At 38.4% G+C, this 26844-nt stretch overlaps 1 protein-coding gene across 5 annotated transcripts in view; it reads left to right on the top strand.

Annotated features, from left to right (window-relative positions):
- The window catches only part of BEND5 (BEN domain containing 5), an 885907-nt gene that overhangs the window by 203880 nt on the left and 655183 nt on the right, over positions 1-26844 (top strand). For all 5 annotated transcript variants that reach the window (XM_032118194.1, XM_032118193.1, XM_032118192.1 and 2 more), the window contains exon 4: positions 15226-15320. In XM_032118194.1, the coding sequence (XP_031974085.1) occupies positions 15226-15320 (95 nt within the window). The remainder of the gene's footprint in view (positions 1-15225; positions 15321-26844) is intronic.

The following is a 26844-nucleotide window of genomic DNA, read 5'->3' as shown; positions in this document are numbered from 1 at the left end:
ACCTGGCCAGTTTCATCTAAATTTGTCTTTGGTGCTGTGCCAGCCCATCTTATTTCTAGCCTTGGGAAGGTAGGCTTGGTTTGTCTCTGTGCAGAACATGGGGCTAAATTTGCTATATTTGAATCCACATATTTATTTCTTATTTTAAAATTAAAACATTCTTGCATTGTGTTTCGAATAGGTGCAAAATTTCTGCATGATAACGTTAGAATGATGTAAGTTGTTACATGGTCTTTATTTAAGTATTATTGTTATATAAGGGAGATAATTTTGCAGCTATTTATTTAGAAAAAACCATGATATTGGAAATGTTCCTAAATTATTATAATTAGGCATTTATTTACCAATAAATATTGCCAGTTTTATCTACTATTCAAAGAATAACCTTCTAAATTGCTTACAGCCATTAAAATGTATGAAGAACACAAACTGCAGGGTTTAAATGGAAAGAGCTCTTGTTTTGTAAAAGACACATTATATCTTAGAAGTGTAAAAGAAATAGAATGTAAATAGGACGTGTGGGCTAAGCATGCCATCCCTGATCAATAATGCAAAAGGTTTAGCAGGTTTATTTGTAAACCTAACAGCACAGATTTAGTCAGAATGGGGCCTTGTACAGTACATGCAGGTATTTAAAGGTTAGGAACAAGGAATTTCATTAGTCTGGCAAATCCTCTGCTGTCATTCCCCAATCTCTTTGAATTATTTCCAAATGTATTCTCACTTTATTTTCTTTTTTTTTTTTCCTTCACTAATGGCCGTGTTACTAATACAGTGCTTTATTGCTAATTTAACTCCACCATAAATTGGCAGGAGCAGAGATTTTCAAAGTGCCTTGATTCCCACTAATGATATTATAGCAACTATCTTTATGTTAATGTAGTTATAGCTGGTATAAAAAGGTTACAGTATCAAGGCTGCTAGTCTACAACATTTTATCTGCGTTTCCAGTTCGCTTAAAAAAAAGTAAAGCATGATGTCTAATAGACTGAGGCATAGATCTGGTATTTTACAGCATCCACTGCAACCTTAAAGCAGCACTGAGGGACATAAACCTGAAAATTGGCAAACCACTTTTACTGCATCTTTGTGCTAAAATAAAAAACCAAACAAACAACCCTGACACCTTTTGTAGCATAGTGTGGTCCCTTTTCTCTCCTTCTTCTCTGCCTTCCCTTTCCCTTATCACAATGAAAAAAGAAAACCTTGACCTTTGCTAAGAGTTAAAGAATAAGATATTAATAGAGAAAAAAGCCATACATTTGAAATGTATGACAATTGTTTTCTGCATTTGTCTAGAGGTCTTACCTAAAATATAGACTATCCAAGAAGAGGTTCCTAGGGATAAAATAGCTCTCATTGTCACATACTCCTCAAAACTTATTTCTTCAAATGATAAAAAATATTTTGCCTCTCATTTATTCCATTCTTTTTCAATAAATCAAATGTAAGAGCTTCATTGAAGACAGTATTCAGTGGAGGTCTTGTATCCTTTTTCTGACAGCTATGTTGTGACTGGGTAGTTATGTACATTTCTGTGGTGTAGAAACATGCAGGGATCTTTTTTATACAAGGACTAAATTTTTAAAAGAATGGAGATATTTGAATTTTTATATGAATGTCAAAAAACCCTATTTGTGGTTTTAATAATTCATTGTTTTTGTGTACTTTTTAGTTTTAGGTTGTAAAACAGAAGTTTGTTTGCAGATTGCAGAGTTTCTACAAATGCTTTTCAAGTGATCTGAAGTTGTCATCTGTCTGACAAAGACATTTTGTTTGAGATATTCATCATTTTGTGACGTTTGTGTTTTGTTTACACTGCTTCAGTAATCCACTTCTGGGATTAAAACTTGCTTTTGAGGTTTAGGCACACTGCAGGATGCCAAAAAAGCATCAGATTCTTCTGTATTTGAAAGCTTTTGGGCCATCAAGAGATCAAAAACTGCCAGAATCAAACCTGAGATCTGCCAGTATAAATAAGGCACTGACAATTCTTATTGTGAGAGGTCGTCCCAGGGGTGAAAGAAGCAAAGAGAGCTGAATTGCCCTTTTTCCTAAGAAAAATGTGGCTATGCAATGGTATCTTTCTTTGGGAAACTTACCTGTGTATAATAAAATGGAGTCTGCCATAACATGTTCTGGTGCTGAAATAACCATTTTATCTCAATTAAAAATCTATTCAGGTTAAAATAAACCTTAAAATCCCGTTGTGGTCAGCAATACCAAATTCTGGGAACCAGAGCTGTCCTGGTTTTGAACTATAATTTACTCTGCTAACCTTGCATTTATATAAAGAAATTTATGAAATGCAAAGAAAACATTTTTATAAACATTGAAACAGATAATTTCAATTTACCACACCATTTCCCTGGTTTAAATTTCATGCATATATAAAGGATCATAATTTTTGCCAATTTTAATCTATAACACAGGTCTCAGAAGAAGTAACTAGCTACAGCAATTCAACATATTTACCAGGGGTCGTATTTGTAATGACACTCTTTCTTTTCCCAGCTGTGTTTTAGCAAATTTTTTTCAATAATAAACATGCTGTTAATGTGATTAAACCCTTGAAGCTATTTACAAGAGACTTCATGTATGTTTATATGTGAATGTCTTCCATTCTTCTGCTTGTTTGCTGTTGGTAAGGACATAATACAGAACTAGTATGGTTATCACATTGAAACTCAGCAATAGGATCATCCAGGCAAATGTCTAGAACAATGTTATTTCAAAACGATCTATAAGAATTGTTCAATAAAGAAAATGTTCTTATATGTATAATTCAGCTTTATCTTTATTGATTTGTTCATATTTTTAATAGGTTTTAGAATTGTCAGCGTTCTAGTAAAATATCCTATAATCTGGTTTATTGTTAGGGTAATAGAGTTACAAACTTGGACAAAATTTTAATCTATCCTGCAAGGCAGTTGTTTTTTTTTTTTCTTATAGGCATGCTTTTTAAAGTCAATTCCTTGAGGAAGAAAGGGCTCAAAGCATAAGCTGCGAGGAACAATATGAGAAGAGGAATTGTTCTTTCCAAAAGAGGGAACCTGACTGCCACTCATTTTTAGAAGATGGGCATTTTTTAACACGGAGAAATCTTCATGGTCATATTTTTATATCAGCATTTCATAAGAGCTGCCATGGTATAGACAAAAACAAACAATACTATTAGAACTGCCTTTGGACACATGGCAAGCACAAGTGCTACTTGGTGTGAGAGGTCTGTTCATCTCCAGACACTGATCTGAGGCCGTGGTGTGACAGGTTGGGTGTGCACTGCTGTAATTGTCCCCCGTGGAAGGGAGGTCCCCATCTCGGAGAGCCTTTGGTGGCAAAGTTTGCCATTGGTGCTACCACAGAGCGTGGATGACTCAGCTCTCCCACCCTGGGGATCTCAGCAGCTGGGGTGAGGGTGTAATATTAGATTTCTTTGATTTATGCCTAGGAAATCCCCAATGATCCAGAACTAGGGCAGTGCTAAGCCATGTATTTCACCCTCATGAGACACACAGTGCGCTGCTCTTGCAGCTCTCATCCCAAATCTGAATCACCATTTTATTTCTCACGGTCACATTTACAGCTTCAATCTTTATTCCTGGCATATCTAAAATTCCTGTTGGATCCAGTGTCAAGTGCATAAGGACCACAGAAAAGCATTCTCCTGTGCAATGGGAATTTGTGATTCAGTGACAGAGCACTGTTTCAATTTTGTGGGAAACTCCTCATTATTTTTTAAGGTCATATTAGCATTTTTTATTTATTGGAAGTCTTCTGCTCCTGTCACTGCATATGCTTTTTTTTGTTTGTATTTTCCTGCCTTCCTAGTGATAAGTGGGTTCCTTCCCCTCCCCAGGCTTGGCCACCAAAACAGTGTTTTCAGACTTTTGCCTCTATGATACACAGTTATAGGCTGGCTGTCAGAGCAGTGTGCATGAGGTGGTGTAGCTACAGATATAAGTAAAATCAAGGGAAAGCTTGTCATATGCATTGCAGTAAAATAAGTGTAAACAGCATTAGTGTTCTGGAAATCTCAGGGCTTAAATGATACGCTGGGAAATGAGATATGATCAGCTGTGATTACTTCATAAGGGAACTGAGGAATGTCTTGGATCTTTGATTACAAATTTTTTTTGCTAATAATTTGTATCTTCTGCTGTTACGATTTTAAAATTCTGGGAAATCTGAAAGGAATTATATTTACATATGGTTTCCAAAAAAACTCTTGAGTCTTTTCCAAAATGAAAAAATTGAACAACATAAAGTGTGAAAGCTCTTTTTGCAGCATTACGGTTAACATTGAGATGTTGTATTAAAATACTGAGTTATGAGAAGCAATGTTATCAATTTTCCCATTTCCCCAGAAGAGTTTTCAGCAACTTTGAATATTCCATCAACCTGGCATATTAAAGAGTGCAGAACTTACCTGTTAAAATGCACAGAGCATTCATAGTAGCCTCATAGCAGCCTGCTGTTACTGTTGCTTCGCAGAAGAATAAGCAAACATTTAGAGATGATGTTTTCTCTGCCAAGAGGGCACTTCACAGCAGATTTCTACTCTACCTTTTGGAAGTGATCTGAAGGAAAATCAAATCTGTATCATATTGAAAGGGGGTTTGGCCATACATGATACGATTTTTTAGAAAGCTGTTCTGCACTGTACCATATTTATATCTTTTTGGAGTCTTGGTTTTGATGGAAAATTACCAGAATTTGTGCTGAGACTTGCTTAGTATCTGAGCAATGTTTCTTATAACTCAATATAATATGTTTCAGCAAAGTACCAAATTCTCAGTACTTCAAAGCCAATAAAGATGAGCGATCCATTTCCAAATTCCTTTTATTCATACAGCAGATTGATTTACATAAACTAACAAAACAATATTACACTTAAAGTTGATCTGTAACAGTAATAAAAACGTTGCTGCATCCCAAAGCTGCAGAAACGTCACTTCCAATCTACAGTGATCACTTACTAAGGATAAATGGTGCCTATGGGATTTTTGGCAAACCCAGCATCTTTCTCCCATAATGCTAGGCTGTCTTAAATCCTGCATCAGAAATCCGCCCATATTCAGCAAGAAAGTGTGAATGTTTGCTTAACTTTAAGCCTCTAGGAACACTTAAAGTGGGGCTAAATATTAATGTGTTTGAGAGCTTTTCTGAATACAGATGCTTTTTTATCCACATTTAAACCTCAGGCAGGGCAAGATGAAGTTTTACTTCTGGCATTTGAAAGCAAAAGGACCTGACTGACTGGACTGCAGTTATACTGCTCACCCCAGTAATGAGGATTTGCCATTGCTGGGCTTTTTTCCCCTTTCTGGTGCCAGGGAGGAACGCCACACGGGAACGACACCTGTGTTACACAAATACAGCACAGGGCACCTTGCTTTAAGACACTTAACTTTCCTATTGAAATCCTCCCTGTTCCTTTGTTTAGCTGTTCTGTTCATGACACTGCCAAAACATGTTTATTCCACACGCTGTGAATCACCTTTGCAAACAGACAGAGATCAGCATTTGAATCTAACATTCAGCATTTCAGCTTCAGAATGGGATTTTCAAAGCTTTGAGTACAATTCATATATGCCCTTACTATTAGGGTTGGTTAAGGCAGTTCCGAGGTCTTATTCTAAATGTCAAATAGTTACACAAAAAATAACAGGAATTAGATCAAATTTCCTTCTACTTACCCTTGGGTTTTCTTTTGAAGCACAAAACTTTGAATACTCTGTTAGCACATGAGTTAGACTGTTGGAGTAGAATTCTAAGCAGTGAAATTTGAAAATACAAGAAATAGTGCTGAAGTACTGTAGAAATCATGAGCATTCCTTTTCAAATCAATACCACAAGTTCCTGGTTGTCAATGCTAAGATTCCAATGTACACTAACACATCGATTACATTTTCTTTTAGAAATCGGTGAATTGTGTGAATGTTGCAGTATTGCAAAAGGATTCAGCCAGAAAGAGCAGAAAAGAAAAGTATTTTAACTCTGCTATTTAGAAATAGAAGGGATTATTAATTTTGCAAAGGAAAACTAGAGGGTACATGCTATAACAATAACCCTTATTTTCATGAAATTGATAGCATATAGTTTATATTTTCCCTCAAAAAAAAAAAAAAAAAAGGGTTTTTTCATCAGCACTGCAGCTACTCCAGTAAGGATGCAATTCAAATTCTGTCTAAATATAAAGGAGCTGTACAATATGGGAAACCTTTATTCTATTACTATTCAGAGCCATGCATGGAAGAACATAGAAGGTTCAAAGGTTTCATTGTAATAGCTACTAAAATGCTTGAATTAAAGAAAATAAAGGCAAAACCAAGGACCTCCATGAATAACCTGGATACAAAGCCCATCTGTGCTTAGTTACTGGAGAAGTAAATAGAGAGGGTTTAGGTTTGCAAGGCTGTGATCCCAGTAATGTGACCAAGACCACTGGCAGTAATAACCAGGGATTGTACACATCAAAATGTCATTGTTTTGTAACCCATCAGAGAACACTGAGGCAAATACATCGGTGTTGGTTTTGAGCTCTCCCATATATCCTGTCTTGCCTTCTGTGTGTTATCATCTTCTTTTCCCCCACAGAATTTTCCCACCAGCTCCAAACATCAGCTTTTAACTGTGAAAAATGCCAGCCGCAAAAATACAAAGTAAACAATTGCTGGAAAAGCTTCATCCAAATCTCTCCCTTTACAGGGCTTTCTTTATCTTCCTCACAAGGACCTTCACTTGAAAAGGCTTTTTCGTTCTCATCTTCCAGACTGGGTATCAGATGTTTTGCTGCCTTTGTGTTTGCATGCTATTTAAGTTGCTATTACTGACTTCTGTTTGTTTAGGGGTTGAGCAAAATCATGATCCATACAAATATTGGTGCCACTCTGTCATTGTTAGTGCCACTCTCACCTGCTGCCTTGCAGTATTTTGGGTGAGATTGTTGGTGTTCAGCACTCCACCTGCATGCTTTAATCTCTGTGTCACTCTGGTGTCCATCATCAGGGTCTAATTTGTTGGTAAGTGCATCCCTTGTTGGTAAGGGAGGCTTTGATTCTGGATCATGGGCTGATTTGCACTTTATGAGGAGCCCAGAAAAGTAGTCTGTGTAGAATGCTCCCACATGAACTTAGTGCCACTTCATGCTCTGCTCTTCAGGACACACTTTATGCCAGTGCTCATAAACATGGGCTTTTTGTTCTTACCATAGTTCCTATAACAACTGTGTGGTGGCTTTTTCTGGCCCTTTCCTTTTTCCAGTCTGATCTCATTGTTTTGAAGCCTCCTATGAGCCCTGCACCATGAAGGGGATTTGGGCTAGAAAACACGTAGTTGATAGCATTATCTTTTTGTACCACCAAGAACATGTTATTATTGTAACTATTTCAAGTCCTACAAAACTTTGCAGCATCTCTTCTCACTGGCTAAATAATTTCTATTAGGAAAAGGAAAATGTAAGTCTTTTCAGCTGCTTCCTCTTGAGGGGTGTAAGATATCCGCAAATTTTGCTAACACGTTCCAGAACAGCCAGCTGTTACTATCCACCTGCAGCCATAATATTGATTGAAAAGAATATAGAACCTAAACATGGATAGCTTCTGTAATTATGCAGAACGAGTTTAATACATGATGCTACTTCAAATGTCATCTGGCAGTGGCTGCAATGTGCCATGGAATGTATTAGGAAATAATTTAGCTGGTTGAGAAAGTCTCAGAGAAAGACTGTGCACTGTTTTCTTGTATTACTGATTCCTGAAAATATTCATGGATATGGAGAAAGGCAGCGACAAGACCAACAGGGCTCAGGCACCTGTCAGTTATCAAATAAAAAGCTGCTCACACATTCCTGCAGCTCTGCAATTTCCCAACAATGGAAGTAGAAGTGGCTCTTTTGCCAAAGCCTGCATATATATTAAAAAAAAAGGAAATAATAAAAGTACCGTGTTTCCCCCCAAGCTGATTAAATAAAGATACCTTTGTTATTTTTGCAAATATTTTGACCTTTTGCTACAAAGAATAGAAAAAAAAATGGCAAGAAGGTTTCAGCTTCAAACCTGTTTTAAATAACTCTGTAGCCTGGTTATATGCCCTGTCAGGACTAGTGCTATTTTCTTTTTGATGAATCAACACAATCCAATACACGTCTTGTGACACATTTGCAATTCTATTGGAGATTTTGGCCCAAGGGAGCAAGGAATGGGAGTCAGTCTAATTACACAACTGCTGGCTTTCCAAATGCACATTTCTGAGTTTTCACTTGAATCTTTCATATTATTGATGTTCAGATGAAAAGTTAAAATAGAAAGCTGGCTTATGATGGCAAGAGAACAATATTGTTATTCTGTTCAATAAAAAAATTGCTGCTTTTCCAAAAAAAATTGGAGTGGGACAACTTGGAGTGACTCTTGACCTCACAATTTTCAAGTCCAATGGGTCACGCAGAGAAGCCAAGTTAGTGGTCAGTCCACAGCATGGCATTAAACAGGGAGTAGCAATTCCTCTGTAAATCCTTTTGAAAGCTTTCTGCTGGAATATGGTCTTCTGCACAGTTTTCCCCTGCTGTAGAACTTAGTGAGGTAAAAGTGAAATTCCAAATGGGCTTCCAAATGGGGAAGGAACACTTGCACAGGTCTTACACCTCCTGTGGGTCTATGCCTAAGCATATTGGTTTGAGGGCAAAGAAAGGACTGCCAGAAAGGACAGATAACCAGGCAAATGCCTAAACTAGTAATTATTTTTAAAAGTATTTCTTGCCATTGACACACAGCTAAACCCCATTACCTGAAAAACACTCATACAGCTTAAGGGTGCTGGGTTAGCAACAAACCCAAGAATATCTCCAACACACAGACAAATACCACAATAAAGGCTAAACTAATTTAATAGTTAGCACAGCATTATTTCACAGGTCTTGCTGTATTAAAATCCCTTGGGTCTCATTTTAACGTTGCTCTTTGCAACATCCCAGACTTCAGCGTTCCTCTCTTTCACGTAACTAAGTGAAGATCTCCACCAAGGGAAAAACCCCAATAATTCATAATTTGTAATGCATTTGCTGCATCACTTTCCTAAAATTTTGTTGTGTTGTAAAGACTCGACAGTTTCGAGTTAACGAGACACAGGTACAGCTGATGAGCGAGGCTGGTGGAGCTCTCCATGGTCCCAGCATCCTCCTCTCACTGAAAGTGAGTATTTATGTTCCCCTCCTGAGCATCAGCAGGTTTTGAAAGCTCCTTAGCTGAAGAGAAAAAGGCTAAATGCTATCAATATTAAAAACTTTTCCATTTGAAAGGACAAGTCTTCCTACAAAGGGAAAAGAAAAGCATGGGTTATTTTAAAATGTTAGCAGTAATGAATGATTTAAATTTGAAAAGGTCAGAAAAACGCAGTTTGTAAGTTCTCATTGGGGATTTTTCACAGACCTGACTGTTTTATTACTTGTTTTCTTCAGCATTGATAACAGTTGCAGGTAACACTTTTTTCTTTCCGTTTTGCGGTCCCTCCAGTGTAATTTGTTTTTGTACAGCTTTGTATAAGGTGCTCTGTCAGAAAAGATCCTAAAGACCTCCTCACTCAAATACCAAAATGCAGCACTTTTTTTGGTGAGCAGGCAGCAATCCCATGTTGCCACTTTCTCACATTCATAAATGGTGTCTCAAAATCTCACTAGTCATGGGATTGGTTAATTTTTCTTTCTTTGTGCTCTTTTTTTTTTTTCTTTTGCTCCTTCTGAAGTAGATCTGCCCTTTAAAGGGATGAAAACTTACATCTTTATTTCTTTTAAAGAAATAAGGAAGGAAGGGAAGGATAACAAAGATTCTTGCCAAGGCAAGAACTCAACTTACAAAATGTGCAGGTTTCAGGAATTCACAAGACACAGTAATATCTACAGAAGTGGAAATCAAGATATCGAGCAGTGTAAGCAAGGCAGAGCCCCATGATATCCACCACCTTCGGATCTTTAATGTTCATTCAGAGCACAAAAGCTCAGACGTAATTTCAACAGAAAGGTCTTAGTAGTAATACTTACTGCCCAACTCTTATTTTGGCTGGTTAAATGAAGAAATTGTCCATGACTAACTGAAAACATGTGGTCCCCAGGTACTTTGATAGCTCATAATGAAGTTTGTATCATACTAGCAACATTCCACATTGTCCGCTGAATTGAAATTATTATGCTATTAATATTAAATAGCTTATATAATTATAAATATTTAATATATGTATGTTACATCAATATTAAGAAGGCCTGACACTTCCTACTGTGAACCCTATTTTCAGTTAGTTAAAACTTCTCATACTTGTAATCATTTGACACAAAATTTTCCGTGCCAGGTGTCTGCCTCAGGCAGAATTTTGTGGTGTTCTATGGTGTGTTTGTTTTTTTGTTTTTTTTTTTTTTCTTTTAATGTCAGCCAGAGCTACAAAGTTATTTTTGTGAGAAGCCAGCAAGGGAAAACTGTGCAAAATAAACCTGGGAGACTTTTTGAAGGGACCTTGTGTGTCCTTATCCTGGGGGAAGGCACTTAACCTTTGTCAAAGGTGTGACTTTCTTTTGGAAACCTGCCTCAGCTGGAAAATCTGCTGGGAGCTGGGTGAACCCTGTGCTCCCACCAGCCTGTTGGAATATGATGCTCAGTACAACCATCCACATTCAGTGCCTTCAGCTCCAAACCAAAACCACCCTGCTGTGTGCTTACCCCCCAGGTAGCTAGCAGCTCCTTCCAGCTCCAGTCAGGTAAAATGCTGGCAATAAGAAAAAATATGTGACATATTTCAGCCATCTTTCCCCCTTGTGTTTATGCTTCATCTTTATCTTGCTCATGATCATGAGCATCCCTTAATACCCATTTGTGCTTTTAACTCCTGAAATATGTCTGCAAAGGACTATAGGGAAAAGTAGACATAATCAGTAAATTTTAAGGCTAAAGGAAGGACCAAGCTTTACCTTAATTTTCTGTCCTAATGGTTTTATTAGCAAGATACCTTCAAATTCAAACTTACTGCACATGCTATGGAGAGAGGATCTCCTCCTTCTTCTCTCAGTGGGCAGAACTTTCCTGCCTTGTCTCATGCTCTCCAACATCTGTCTCAGATCTGGCAGCCCAAGCACAGAGCCTGAGACTGCAGCAGTTTTCTTCCCTCATGCTGTGAAGCCACAACACATCCTGGTGCATCCCCAAGAGCGTGGTTTGACTTGGTGCTGTCCTGAGAGGCTTTTCTGCACTGTGCCTCTTCCACCTAGCCAGGAGTTGCAGATCAGTTTGTCAGAATAATGCAATAGATTTAAGATTTTATCCTAAATCTGAAGCACAGAATTATAATTTCTGGTACAGCATCAGTTTGCATATTGCATCCTTTTGTGGTATTCATACACTCCCAAATACCCAAGTATTTTTATTGTAAAAATTTCCTCCATTTTTCTCTGTATTGATGCTCTGGAGAGCAGAGCAATTTCTAGGGAATTTTAAGTACATTTAATCTTGTTTTATTTTCTTAACGTGATATTTCCTAAATTCTTGAATACTTATTTTTAAGTAACTCAATTATATTGCTTATAAGATGACACTCTTGTACATCTCTATAATTCATACAATCATTCAGAATAGTAATAATTTTATTGCAAAAATGTGTTTTAATGTGCACAATTTGTATCTAGTCCTTTTGCACTTCACACTGCACAACTGGTGTGTTAGAGGATATCAGTATAGAGAGAAATCAGACTAAAAACTAGATTTGTTCAGCAAAACTTTCATTGCTGTATCACAACCCTTTATGATAGCATTCAGTTCAAAGCTGTTTGCATACCTTATTGAGCAAGCTGCATATTTTTCCAGCATGTGTATCCAGTGTGTACCCTGTAGTCATTACATTTTTGCACACTTCACTGGCTGAGCTGCATGGACTATTTTAACTATCACCAGGAATACTTGACGGAGTTCAGCTGCTCATTTGAGTGCTTTGGTTTGTGTACTTTATTACTTCAGTGGTGTGTGTTGATAAAGTTCTGTTCTGTGCTGTTAAATTTTTGGTTCTGCCAATCTAACTCCGTGCCATGCTGGGAGAATTGCACGCGTTGCTAACTGCTCACTCCATGGCGAACAGGAGTGCTCGAAATGCTATAATCTGCAGTGTTTTGTTAAATGAGCTGCATTATTTTTGTTTTTATATACATTGCTTACCCAGTTGTGTACATTTGCCCAACTCATTATACAAAATAAGCTTGATTGGAATAAGAACATTCTCTACCAGCTGTCTGCTCTGAGTCAGTATGTAACAAAATTAGCAACTTTCCCTTTCCAACAGTGACATGATTGCATCCAAAGTTTAAGGCAATTGGTTTGGAGATCTTGTTTGTTTCATTCACTCCATGCAAACATCAAGATTAACAAACCAATTTGTTGCAACTTAATTTGTTTTCAAAAATCTGAACGGAGTTAAGTAACAGAGGAAAATCTGAGCATTCTAATAGAGGGAAATGCTTCCATGCAGAGCACAAAGCATGTAGAGACCTAAATACCATTCTTTAATTTGAACCCATCCATTGTAAACAGAAGAAGATGGAAAATAACATCTCCCAAGATGGATATTTCATCAGATAAGCAATATCCTAAATACTTAAAATTACAAACATAACATTCTGTAAATTAAGTGCATTCTTTCATCAAGAGTTATAAAAATAAGTTCAGCTCATGACCCTCAGAAAATCTCAAAGTACATGGAAACTCTTGTGCAGGGATAAGTAGTTTCCTCACTACCTTTGGTGCAAAATTGAATTACCATCTTCAAGAATGTGATTTTCTCAACTTACTAGTTTTTCATGTCAGTTCTAGTCAAACCTACAGGTTATTTTTAGATTTTGCTTTGACTGATTTGCATAATTTGCACACATAGAAGTGTGTGCTCCCATTCACAAAATCTTCAACACTACATTACCTCAAAAAAATTTGCTTAGTTTTTCTTGAGTACAGAGGGCTATGCAGTCTACCTGGCTTCCTAGCTGCCCCATATGAAAGGATAAATGTGCCTGGTTCCTGTTTGTGTCCCACTGCTGATTCCTTTCACTTTAATCTTATCACTCCCTGTTGCTTGAGCAGACGGCCTGGAAGGTCCAGATTTGTTTTTGCAAAGTTTTACATATGAAAGCTTAATTGATCTTATTGTTTTGGTCAAATTTGTTTGATTTTAAACAGTGGTCATTCAGTTCTTAGGCTTCTCATGGACCATTATGAAGGGTGCCAACATAACAATAGTTTATTCTTTAAATAAAGTATGAATATAATTTTTAATGATCTGTCTTCACTTCTACCTTTAAAAAACAAGTGTAAAGAGAGACTTAGAAATTGAATGTATCACTATATTGTGGACTGTTTTATAAAAACTAATTTAGTCTTCATATTTTGGGTTTTTTTTGAGTACATCAATGTTGGGTATCAAAAGAGTGCAACAAGGAGGGATACTGCACTTACCATCTGAAAAGTCAATGTACTTCATGACATGAGATAGATCCAATTTAGGCTTTCTTAACAGAAACAGAATAAGTAATTTTGTATGAAATGACTTGGAGCTGAAAGATGGTAAAGAAAAAGGTTTTGTCTCTGTTTTCTCTTGTCTTCCCCCTGTATTAATTTGCTTTTAGTATCAATCCATTACCCTTAAAGAGCTAAATTTTGCTCTTCCCTTGACCTGTTAAATATCACCTACAGTTTTCCCAAAGTTTTAGTGTAAACTAAGATCAGATGTAGAATATTTTCGTCTTACCTATTGTATTCAAACAACTGATGGCTATGTGCAATTTCTGTGTAGGTATCCTGTACACTTTTTGAAAAGGAAAATTCTTCCTTTTGCCAGGGGAAAGGAAGAGAATATTCCTAACTTTGGGAAAAAAAATCAGAAAACATTTTTTTTCCCTGCTGCTATGAGAAGGCTAGGAAGGGTGGGGGATCAAGTGCACCCTTGTTCAGTTTGCAGTTGACACCAACTTGGATGGGAATGTTGATCTGCTGGAAGGCAGGAAGGCTCTGCATAGGCATGTGGACAGGATGGGTTGATGAGCCAAGGCCAATTGTATGAGATTCAACAAGGCTGAGTGCCAGGTCCAGCCTTTGGGCCACAACCCCTGCAGTGCTCCAGGCTGGGGCAGAGTGGCTGGAAAGCTGCCTGGGGAAAAAGGCCCTGGGAGTGCTGTGGACAGTGGCTGAACACGAGCCAGCTGTGCCCAGGTGGCCAGGAAGGCCAGTAGCACCTGGATTGTATCAGGAATAGTGTGGCAGCAGGACCAGGGCAGTGACTGTCCCCCTGTGTTGGGCACTGGTGAGGCCACTGGTGAGTGCTGTGTCCAGTTCTGGGCCCCTCATGACAAGACAGACATCGAGGGGCTGGAGTGAGTCCAGAGAAGGGAAATGGAGCTGAAGCAGAGCCTGGAGCAGAGTCTGGAGCACAAGCCTGATGAAGAGCAGCCGAGGGAGCTGGGGAGGGCTCAGCCTAGACAAAAGGAAGCTCAGGGGGACCTTAAAACTACCTGAAAGGTTGGAGCCAGGTGGGGGTCAGTCTCTTCTCCCAGATAACAAGCAATAAGACAAGAGGACATCACCTTAGGTTGTATCAGAGATTTAGATTGCACATTAGGAAAAAATTCTTCACTGAAAGGGTTGTTAAGGATTGGAACTGGCTGGCCAGGGAAGGGGTTGGCTTCCCCAGAGGAATGTAGATGTGGTACTTAGGGACGTGGTTTAGTGGTGCGCTTGGCAGTGCTGGATTAATGGTTGGACTTGATCTTGGAAGTCTTTTCCAACCTAAACAATTGTATATTTCTATCCTATGATTCTATGAAGCAGTTAGAGGGTTTTCACAAGGAATGATACCCCATCTCCCAGCTTTCCTCCCACTTCTGTAATGTTAACTGCAGCACACTGGACTTGCTCTGCTTATTTTTTCATCTGGCTAGGATTCCTACTGAAAAATCAGCATACTAAATTAAAAAACATATATTTCATATGTATCAGTGCAATGTAAAACAACATGGACATTTTAAATACTTGGAACAGACAGGATATCCGTTATCTGAGGTCTATGGAGAGTAACAGTAATTCATAAGGTACACATCTATTTCATATATTATCTGTGCATATTTTTATGCATCTGGTATAGGCAACGCATGTAGAAACTCTTTCAGAATTTATACCTGATCTCTTTTCTTTTCCTTTTTTCCCCCTTCAGAGAGTGATTTTCAATGTTGTCAACTTCAGTAAAACCAAAAGCCTCTATAGAGATGGGATGGCTCCAATGGTGAAATCCACAAGCCGACCAAAATGGTGAGTTATTCCCTCAAAGATTAATGAGGTAAACATGTTTTACTCGGCACTTGTACCAAAGACCCCATGGCTCAGGAGCACTTTTACCTGAGAGTATGAGAACCTTGATGCAGCAGTGTTGTGAGGACAGGTTCTCTTTGGAGCAGATGGACAATGTGAATTCTGGAGGCCCCTTGTAGTGCCTTGTTTCAAGTGGCTTGACTGAAGTGATGTCCATTCCAGCAATCTGAGCAGTCAGGGCTTGGCGCAAATTGTTTTTCAGAAACTTCCAGCTTTTAGGACAGTCCTTGTCCCAGTTTTGGCCTGCATTAATCTCCCCCAAAACCCCTGCAGATATTATGGGAGATGGACTGGGATTGGTTTGGTTTTGAAAAGCTGCTTTGAATTGTTCTCCCTGTTTTGGGGTGGCTGGACTGGTGGAGGAATGTGAGCTCTGCCATGTGAGTTGACCTCACATGAATGAGCAGTGCCTGGTCTAAGACAGAGGGAGGCCAAAAAATCTCATCACCAGCTACACGAAATGTACAAAATGGGAAGTCATGTGCATATTAAACATGTGAATACCCATATAGATTGTACATTTTCTCAAAGCAAATGTAATGAAACATCTACTGTGAATAATAATATGTAAATCTAGTGAGTCTGAATGCATGCAAGACTCCCAAGAATTATATGATTTGCCTTTGCCAGGAGACTTGTTTGAATATGGATAGTGAGGTTAGGCCAGAAGTGTACAGTAAGCTATTCCTGTCAGCCTTCACAGCTGCTGCTTTTTATTGGTTAATTAATAATACATTTGATCAAGATGGACATTATCTGAGCTTTATAAATATATCTTTCTTATGCTTCAACTGTCACAAATTTTCCACTCACAGGATGGAAATGGTGGTCATAAGGTTGTTGTTATTGTGTGGCTTCCTCTTCATACGACCAGCAGAATGGATATTTGGCTTTTTATCTAGATGTTAAGGTCATATGGATGAAAGAGCGGTCTCATGGTACAGTTAGTGGATTGAGTCAATTCCAGCTCAATAGGAACATGTAATAACATTGAAAATTAATTTAAAAAATCCATTGCATTTAGTGTTTTTGTAGCTAAAGTCATGTTAATTGTGTTTACTATTTAATTTTGGAAAAATCTTCTGGGGCATTTCAGGGCCACATTTATCAAGCATATTTTAATCATCTTTCAAAACCTTTTCCTTCTCTCGCTGGGGTCTGGTATTTGCAGCTAAGTGTATTGTGTTTTAAGTTTATCTATAAATCAGATATTGCTTTCACACAAATTTTATGCCTTACTTTGGTTTCAAATTAAAGTGTAAATCTTACAAAACAATGCAAAATGGACTTATTTTTTTAGAACGTATAGGCTCCTTCACTATTTTTAAAACAGATTTCTCTTCCATTTCCCCAGAGGTCTATTTATTTTTGTGTTTTATATTTTTAGAGGATGTATTTTGCTCCCATGAAAGCGAGGAATGAATAACATTGCCTGGAGCCAGGCACAGTGTAGGCAGCAGGTGCTGAGCAGCTTCCTTTTACAGGGCTACTACCATACTTTAATCCTGTTTCAAAAATTCAAGATGCAATTTTTTTTTCTTTAAAAAGATGATTATTCTATTAAGATATTTTTATTTTTTTTCTAATAGTCTGCATATGAAAACCCCTTGCTCTGCTTTGAAGGCGCACATTAATTCATACTGTTATCAGGGACCTTAGTGATATTGGGGTCTACTCAGTATAATTTTCTGTCTTGATGTTAATAGGATTTATGCATGTGTTTTCCAAGTGGGAAAACATATATATTATTTTTGGATATATGAGCTGTATTAGGGCTGTCTTCCATTTGGATTATGCCTTTCACAGTTACCTCTGTATCTGTTTCCATGGCATTCTAGTGCAACCTGTAAACAAAATTTTCTCTTTCTCTGTTTGCTGAAATAGGATTTACCAGTACTTGCAGCTGCTAGTGCAGCACACAGGTGGTTGTGGTCCTTGAACACGAGCAGGGCAATATCCAGCTGCATCGATTTGATCCTGTTTGATGTTTTGTATGTATTAGTCTTGTAAGCAGTACTGGATCATTCAATGCTGCAAAAGTGCTGAGCTTTACATGAGGGGAGGAAGATGTGGAAGGGAACTATTGAAACCCTCCAGCTCGTATTAGGGTTTATGTCAGCATAGCAGTTTAGTGGACACAATGTAATTAAATTAGAAAATGATACATTAATTACAAAAAGCTGAAGAAACACTAAAGGTTTTCAAATCAAGTTAAAAGGAAGAAGCTGTGGGCTACAAATACTCTGTTGCTGAGGCTTCATCTCTGAACTCCTCTGTATGAAATATTTGAGGAATTCATCATTATTGTGCCTGCCTGTGGAAGCGTTTGTTCCATACTGAAATTCACCCAACTTCCTCTGGCCACACTGATAGATGCAAGTCTGTGTCACACATAACTATTCCACTACCTTTTAAAGATAATAAATTTTGAGTTTTAGAGTGATAAAGTGTCTGTTTTCCTTTTTGCATTTGAGAGATATGGGTACATTATTCCTCTTAAAAACAGGTGTTCAAGCCTGAGTTATGGCTTTTTGATTTAAATGAGAAACTTCCCACTGTATTGAGGCTAGAATTTGACCATATTGCTCACAAACCCCTGCATACCAAAAGTAGATTGGCCTCCAGAGACTGTGAATTTTAATATTTGTTTTGAATGTGGTTATGCAAACATGGCTCCGAGCTTTGCAACACTTTGTGAGTTTGATTCTTGACTCTGGAACAAATTGCTGCCAAGTGCTCTTGAAGTAGAGAGTGTGTCAAACAGAGATCAACGTTTTTGACCTGTGTTCTCTTGCCCTGTGGGGTAAGATCTTTAAATGCAGACAGCATCAAGGTTCAGCTCAGTGTTACTGATGTAAATGGAGTATATCACTGTCATCAAAGCACTCTGTGTGGACACAGATGTTCTGGTGTTGACATATTCTTCTCTTTTGAAGTAAGGCCAAACATTTCAAGCAATGAGCTACTGGAAAGAGGAAGCAGTCTGTTGATGGATAAGGAAAAATACAGGTTTCACTGTAAAGAAAAAGATTTAATTTAAAAAAAATTTAAAAGCCTGAAAAAAAATTCTGATTAAAATGATATATATGTTTTCCCCACACATGGTCATGGACACTAAATAGTATGGGGTTGTATCTGTTGTGTCAAATTTCACTGCACTGAAGCACAGCTCACATATAGAAATACAGCAATGTGTAACACCTCGTGACATCAGTTGCTTTCCATAGCAGACTGGACAAGATAAACCACAAGATTTTATTACAAACCACGGAAATGGGCCATGTCACTTTAACATTTGATATCTGTTTTTCAGATATATTGCACCAAGATTTTAGAGAATTGGTGGGGACTTTAAAATCAAAATTTACTATATATAAATTTTTAATATAAAACCTCAATATCATAGAGACCTGTTCTGATTTGCCTGAGTCTGTTTTTCTGTTTAATAGAGGTGGAGAATTTGGAGGTAGATGGATTTGAGGAAATTGAATTTTTGCTGTGTTTATGGACTTTATACTGTAATCCTATTTTTCTTTGCTGCTTGATTTAAGTGCAACATTATTTTGTTGCAGTTTCTTAATCATGATTTCACACTAAGAGCTCTGTCTTTGGAAGTAAAGATAGTAAAGCCTGCCATATGGGCATAGCAGTGGAAGACCATCTAAATACATATACTGTACTATTATATTGATTGCACAAAGTTTTACAAGTTTCTCAAAGTTAAATAGAAGAGTGAGTTGTTCGAGAGGCAGCAGATTTTCCAAATGATGAAGTGAGCAAATATTCCCTTTGGGCAGAGAACAGCTATAACTCTTGATTATTCAGTGTGAGCATTGCCTCATTGGGGACATTAGTTTTTCAAATTGTGCTAATCTTTTAAAAGTAACAACTGGCCACTCATCACCTTAGGTATTTCAGCAAGATCATGTGCAAAACTCTAATTAGTATTTATAGAACAGCAACTCCTCCCAGTAGAATAGTAGCAGTAGCTGGCAAATATCTGGTTGACACCTGTTAAGTCTTTAGACATCCATTGTATTTTATTCTGCATTTCAAATGAGCAGAGAGCAGTAGGTGAAGTCCCCATAATTAAGGGATAAAGGATAATAAATAACATGGCTCTTGAGTAGATGAACACAAGGTTAAAGGCTGTTCTGCAGTTGTGATGCTGTATTTCAGGAACTGTTTGTAAGTAATAACGCTAGCTAAAATATTATTGAGCCTTCAGCATACGGAGGATTTCTGTCTAGATCTACATGTGTTTTGTTTATAATGTCAGATTTCAAACTGCTTCTTGGCAAAGCAGCTGCTTTCTTCCCTGTCTTTTATCTTACTCGGCATTGATGGCTTTTAACTGGGTAGGCTCCCTTCTCCAGCAAGCACTCTGCTACCTCTGTTGCTATAACATCTACTGCTAAATGCTCACAACACATTGCTTCTGGAGTGTTTCTCTTTTCCAGTAAACCTGGAGGTACAGAAAAACTTCTGGGTAATTAATTCAAACTTGAATCTGTATGTATCTTGGTAAATATTGTCATGATGAGGAATTTTGGTAGACATCAAGAAAAGCAATGTAAGTTTTATGAACAATACTCCCATATGTTCCATTCATCAGAAGGGGACAAGTCTGAGAAAATCTGAATTTTGAGTAGCTAAAATGTGTTGCCTCTTGCCAAGTTTCTTTAACATTTGTGTCTACAATGCAGTGTTACAATCACTACCATGTCTACCAGGCTGCATTATACATTCTGAGACTTTCAGCAGCATTTTTAGTATGTATTTATATATCTTTAGCCATAAGATAAGCTGTTTGTGAAATGAGCTGTCATTTGTGGTGAAACAGTTTGAGAATAAAGCACTAAATATATATATAGCTTGCTAATCTGAAAGACTAAAATTGCTTCCTGTAAAATATATAGCAGGCTGGGGCTAGCGATAACATCACCTGAATTTAGGTAAAGAAGATGAACAAGCTGTTATCTTTACCTGATTCCTTCCTTGGCCTATTTTCAACTTTGGCTACTCTTGGAGGTTTGTTCCTTTGCCAGCTTTATAATGTCATGTGTGCTTGCTCCTGCTTTCCTGAGGGATGTGGTGAGAATGCTTTAGGAGGCTCAGGAATATGTCCTGTGGCACAGGTGGGTGTTGATGCAGTCCTTGCCAGGTGCAGCTCCGGCTCCTCAGAGCTGCTTCCTCCCTCATCCTGGTACAGCTCTGCACAGGAGCACCAGGCTGGGAGTGGGCTCAGGGTAAAACCGAACTTTCAAGGAAGAGAAAGAGGACTTAATCTCGGTCTGGGTCATCACAGGGATCCAAAATAAGCTGCATAGGTCCAACCACAGGAGCAATAAGGGAGTTGGGAGTAAGTGGCTGAAGCAGGGTCAAGGGAATGGGGATAGCAGCTCCCAGGAAGATGCCTTGAGAATTGTCTGTGGAACCACAGCCTTCATTTCAATAACTTGTAGCATTTTGTTTGGAGAAAATAGGGAGAAAGGCATTTCAGTATCGACCTGTTGAAATCCCACGCTGAGTGACAAGCAGGAGTAGTTTTGTCTAGGTCTTAGTGTAGCTCTTTGGAAGAAAATAGGATCTTTTTAGATAGGTTTCAGGTTAACATGTATATTAAAGTGAAATAACTGCCTCTGAAGTGAATCCCTGGGTAAATTAGTGTTTGCGTGAATCTTGTGAAATAACAAAAGGAACAGTTCTCACCGCTCTACAAACCCATAAAAGAAACACACTCTCTTCTTCTTTCCCAGCTCAGCATAGGTGGTTATTCCTGGAAATATAGAGGAGGTTCCATACCACTGTTATTAACAACAGCTTTTGTGGAAATAGAGAAGAGATTATATTCTGCTGAAACAAAGAATGAGTCAGATCCCAAACTTAATGTGTTTATTGTGTAGATTAAATGGGATTTGTTTGTGTCAAGAAAGTAAGTTACATTTTATTGGAGGGATACTTCACTGGAAATTTAAGATGCATGAAATCATGTTGAAGAAAACTAATAACAAGGAAATTAATATAAAAAGAGGCAAATGAGTTTTAGGACTCAAAGAGAAAATGATGGAGAAGTTCCAAAGGCTGCTATCTCATCATGAAAAACTGTAGCTGTTTTATATGTATGTGTGTGTTTCCTCATCATTTATCTAACTGATCTCCTATAAATCAATTTATTTAGATTACAGCAGAGTCAAAAGGCCCCAGCCAGGATCAAGACTTATTGTGCTTAGTGCTGTGGAAACATATAAACAGACAAAGTCCTTTTCTAAAGTTGTGAAAATTTTATGATTGATTTCAGTAAGAGCAAAGTTAGGGCAATACTGAGCACTTCTGAAAATTCCATCCTTAAAGATTTATTCCAAGCAGTAACTGTTTAAAAAATGACATACTGCTTACATAAGAGTCTAAATATTTGATGGTTATAGTATTTACATCTAAAACACCAGAGGCTATGTGCTTTAATACCTCAATCTGTTTCCCATATACTCTGTCAACATGAGTTCCCTGCATTGATTGAGGGCACTCTGTGATCCCTAAGGTTGTATTCATGAAAGGTTACCCTTGGTACTGCTTTATTCAGGAAAGGTTTGAAGCACATAAGAAACAAATGGGTTTGTTCTTTTTAGGAGCATTTTTTCATCTATAAATACTTAATTACTGGGGTTCTGATGAGAAATTAAAAAATCTTAGAAGTGTAAAGTTGTGTAAAAAGAGCTCCCCCATCACTGGTGCAAACCACAAAGAAGTTTGCAGTTGGGAGATTTTGGGGCAGTTTAAAACAACTGAATTGTAGATTTTTCCCACTACAGTCCATGGTATTGAGTTTAATAGCTGCAAAATATGACCAGAGCTGTGCATTATATCTCATCCTGAAACAGGTCATTCTCTTTCCTCAGGTGATGGGCATTTGGTGGAACTGATTGCATGAAAAGTGCTCACAGAACTCGGTCCCTAACCTTGGCAGGTTTAAAGAAAAGTACATAAAATTGAAGCTTTTTTCCCCACAATGAGTCTGTAAGTTAGATAAATATGGGCAGCACTGAGCTCAAAGTAGAGTCAAACTACCAAGAGGACATTGCAGCTTTTCATTGAAATTTTATACTTTGGACTAATGGAGCGAAGCAGAATGAAAATCACCTCTGTTAAGAATGGCATTTATCAGCTGTAAGTACTTAGTAGTAAGAGCTCTACACAGACAAAGCTGAGTGTCACCAAGAAATGTACTTGAAAATCAGACTGTTAACACAAGACTACACAAATAAGAGCCAAAAACTGTAATCAGAAAATGTAACATCTCTTTAAGAATCTTTTAATGGTCTGAAGAGTGCTAGACAAGTTGAATTTAACAAGGAGTAATAACCTATGACATAATATAATTGAGAATGCACCAGGATGCAGCACAGTCAGGTTAAATTTTGGCTTTCCTTCACTTAGCCTTGCAACTTTAAAGATCTTTCAACACAGGGTTTTAAAAATACATCGTACTGTTTAAATTTACATACGATATAAAAGCATAGGATGTGTAATACATCAGAAATACAGTTCTAAGCAAAGTTAGGGCTGAAACATCCAGCCTAATATTTTAAAATGTTTGTTTGAATCATTAACAACAAAGTTTTTATTCATTTGCTGTGAAGAAACAATATTTAGTGCAGAGGAAAAGGTGTGAACTTCTGATAAAAGTGAGACCGCTATCAGGCGCTTGCTTTATACTCAAAGTGCCATGGTAAAAGTCAAAGCAATGAGTCCAATTTCTCTTTTAATAGAACATAAAATAGAAGACAAAAACATTTTGCTGTACTGTGAAAATTGAGAACTGTAGAGAAAATAAGCAGTAAATAAGTATGGCAAGTGGTAATGCAGGAACAGAACATTAAAATAATAGGTGCTGTATCTTGAACTTGGACTCATGGGATTCAACAACTGTATACAACCCCCAAAAAAAACCACCCTAATTTCTATGCTGTGATTACTAGGGATAAGTTATGAATTAACTTCTGTATGATATGGCACAGGTTTGAGAGAATTAAAATTTAATGATATTACGATAGGAATAAGATTTTTCCTGCCTCTCTAAGTGCTGAGGCAGTGGTTAAAGTTTGTGTTTAAAACTGCTTCAAGTAGGATTATTGAATTCCAGCTTGAAAGTGAAACTCTGTCTTCCTGCTTCACTATATTAAGCATCTCTGAGATTGAAAACCTAGCAAGAGCTCTCCTAGTGTGATTAGAAAGTATCCAATATTTTTTGGCAGCAAATACTAATTCCAGTCATTCTGTCTAGTACTGCTCAGGCAGCACGAGGATAACTGGCTGTCAGATGCTTTGGGTAATGGAAAGGTGAGGCTCCAGGCTCTCAGTGGAAAGCTGGCAGCTTTGCTGACACTTCTCTGCCTCTGGAAAATCAGAGTGCTGATGGGGAGGGCATGGGCTGCGTCGGGCGAGTGGTCTGGGCAGCTCTGGTTCTTGGATGGAACAGCATCCCTTTGGAAACCATGGATCATCAGTAGAGGTTTGAACGACACAGTGCCTTCATTACCACTCTCAGACACTCAGGTCTCCCTGCCTTCTGCCGAGCAGGTCTGAGTGGGATGCAGGGCTGCTTTATGGAGTAGCAGGGCAGGTGGGTGGCAGGAGAGCCGGGCAGGAGCCCTCCCTCAGGGCTGTGCCTGCCGCAGGAGGTCCAAAGCCGCCCCTCGGGGCCCAGGGCCGGCAGGAGGCTCTGGGCAGGAGGGCAGCGCCGCACGCCCCGGCCGGGGAGGGACTCCACAGCTCCTACACCGCACCAGCATGTCAGCCCTTACCTGATTTTATCTTTCAGCGATGATGAGTGTGTGGGAATTGGTAAAAATGTTGACAAAGAAGCCATAAAATGTTTATTTTAGCTGGACTGCTTTGTTTGAGAGAAAGTGCCCCGCGTGTGCCCGGGCTGAGGGAGCCCTGCCCGTGGTGGGGCTGTGCCCTGCCCTGGGGGCACCTTTCCTCAGGGGCTGCCTTGTGCCCTTTTCTAGGCTTAGTCCCTGTTTTTTTTTTTTCCCGTTCTGTGCTCTTGTACAGACACCACCAAGCCCCATCAATGCTTCCAAGCCTGGAGAGAAAAGAGGGGATGATGGTGGTGAGAGGATATGGGACTTGCTGGCGTGTCCTGTCCCTTCAGAGGTGCCTGCAGGTGCGTGAGCAGGGTGTGGGTGCTCACTCGGGTGCCATCCGCCCACAAAATGTGTGGCCAAAGGAACTATGGCATGAGAAGCACAGTAATGAATAGAAAGTGTCCTCTCAGCAGCTCAAGGATTAGATTTTTATTCAGGATTGGTTGTTAATTTATTAGGGACTTGCACTGGGTAACTGGACTTGTAGTGAAATGATATCAAATGCTAAAATTAGTAATTTCCCTAACAGGGAATTGCTGTTGCGATTGAGGAAGAAAATGGTGTTTCTGTTTGCTTTTTGTTGTAAGACATCACTGTTTTTTAGCTTTTCTGAGGTGCTGCTGTAAAAATTCTTTTGGAATTGTTTATTGTAAATGTGTGATACCATTTAGAAAATTTATAGGAAGGGACATTTCAGCTCAAGATAAAGAGATTCAACTTAAAAGGATAATTACCATAGAAAGAAATTGAGGAATATCCAAGTTAAAATAACGTATTGTGCCTTTTAATATTTGATAAAATCTTCTCCTAATATTTTTCCTAGTGGAGTTAAAAAACCACCAGTACCTCGTGGCTTCACAACCAGAAGTGATATAATAATTTAGCTTTGATAAGAAAAAGAATTTTTCCCCATCTGCTCTGTATTGGATACTTTAATGTTCTTATGGTTGTTTTTTAAATGTCATTCAGTCAATGAAGGGGAATCATGTAGCATGTGTATTTTTCTGTGTAGTTTTTTTATTAAACATAATTCCCTGGGCCCTCCTGAGGGATTGTCTCTGTCCTGGGGGTACTGGTGGAAATAATTGTGATGCAAATCCTGCCCAGGAAGTGTTTGGCTTGTTTCAACTCTGTGAACTTGAGGAATGACTCGGCCAGGGGAAAAGTGCTGCTGCATGTGCAGTCAGAAGGGCTTTACCTTCAGGAGCAGCTTCTGTAGCTAAAAGCAAAGTAAGTCAAGATAAGTAGAGAAGGAAACACATTCAGATTCACTGAGTGTTAACCCCTGCGTGAAAGGCTGATTCTTGCTTTGAAAGGAGGAAAAAAAATGGGAAATACTGTGTGCGTACCTGCTGAAATGAAGAGGAATTGATTTAGGTGGGAATGATGGATATAGTTTTCTGTTAAAGTTAAAAAAACCCAAAACCAAACAACAAACCTTGTGCTGTAAGTCATGCTCTTCAAGAATACGTGTTCATGTTAACTGTCACATTTCTGCCTGAAATCTGGGGTTTTAAGACTAGAAAATTGCTTGCAATTGGAGAATGTTCACTTGGAGGAAATTTCCACAAGAGTGGAAATTTCCCAGCTGATGTGAGATACCTGTAAATCAGAAGTTAACATCTGCGATCTGTGTGGCTGTAGTCTTTGGCAAGAGTCTCAGAGTACAGGAAAGTGAACAGAGCATTCTGGATTTGTCATTTCTAATACTCATCAACTTGTTTCTGTGTGCTGTGGAAGTACAGTAACCAATAACCTAAATGAATCATAAATGTCTGGGGTGGGTGTGTTGGTGTTTTCATATGGGGGATGCTCCTTCAGTTTGTTTTCCTGTCTTTTTCTTTTGGCAAAGAATTCCAAGTTTACACTAAGAAACTGGGCTTTACAAACATGTCTGAGTAGAGGAAGTGAAGGAGTGGATACAAACGGCAAGAAAATAGTAGCCTGGAGTGAAATGTGTGACTGTGCCTGGGGCCTGTGGATACTAAAATTAAAGAAGGAAATAAATTACATGTTGACTGCATGTTCTTCTATATAGAAAAGTAACAGCCAACTTAACCATAGCCAAGGATGGAAAACTGTATTTTAGTTCTTAGCAGCTGCTGCACAACAGAACACAGTGTTTGCATTCACAGTACTGCCACTGTGTGGTTTCCCCTGAAATTCTGCAGGTAAGGAAAGCTGTTCTCTAGCAAATTATCAAGACACTCAAAGCAGCACGTAGATGTGGGAAGGAGAGTGATGGCAGTGAAAATGGCATGGTGCATTTCCAAAGGTTTGCTTTTTTAGTTTTGGTGTCAATTTCAGTTTGCCTTTCTTGAAGGAGGGATTTCATGCTTGAAAAGTTTCTGCCCTCCAAATATAGGTTTTCAGCACAACCTGGCATTTCAATAAGTTAATATTTACAGTTGAAAGTGAAGGTTTCCTTTTTTTCTCTGTTTTAAAGGTTGGTACACAATTTTTGGTTCAAACCAAACTTGTTATTAGAGTTTCTTTTTAGGGTTTTAGTTCTTGGAAAGTACAGTGCAATGAAATAAAGATATCCACTGACAGAATCTTGTGCTAACATAAATAAAGGCTGCTTGTAGCTTTAA

Source organism: Corvus moneduloides, chromosome 9 (genome assembly GCF_009650955.1).
Source record: "Corvus moneduloides isolate bCorMon1 chromosome 9, bCorMon1.pri, whole genome shotgun sequence".
NCBI classification, from domain to species: domain Eukaryota; kingdom Metazoa; phylum Chordata; class Aves; order Passeriformes; family Corvidae; genus Corvus; species Corvus moneduloides.
The sequence above is the reverse complement of the archived record's forward strand: the minus strand, read 5'-3'. Positions and strand labels throughout refer to the sequence as shown.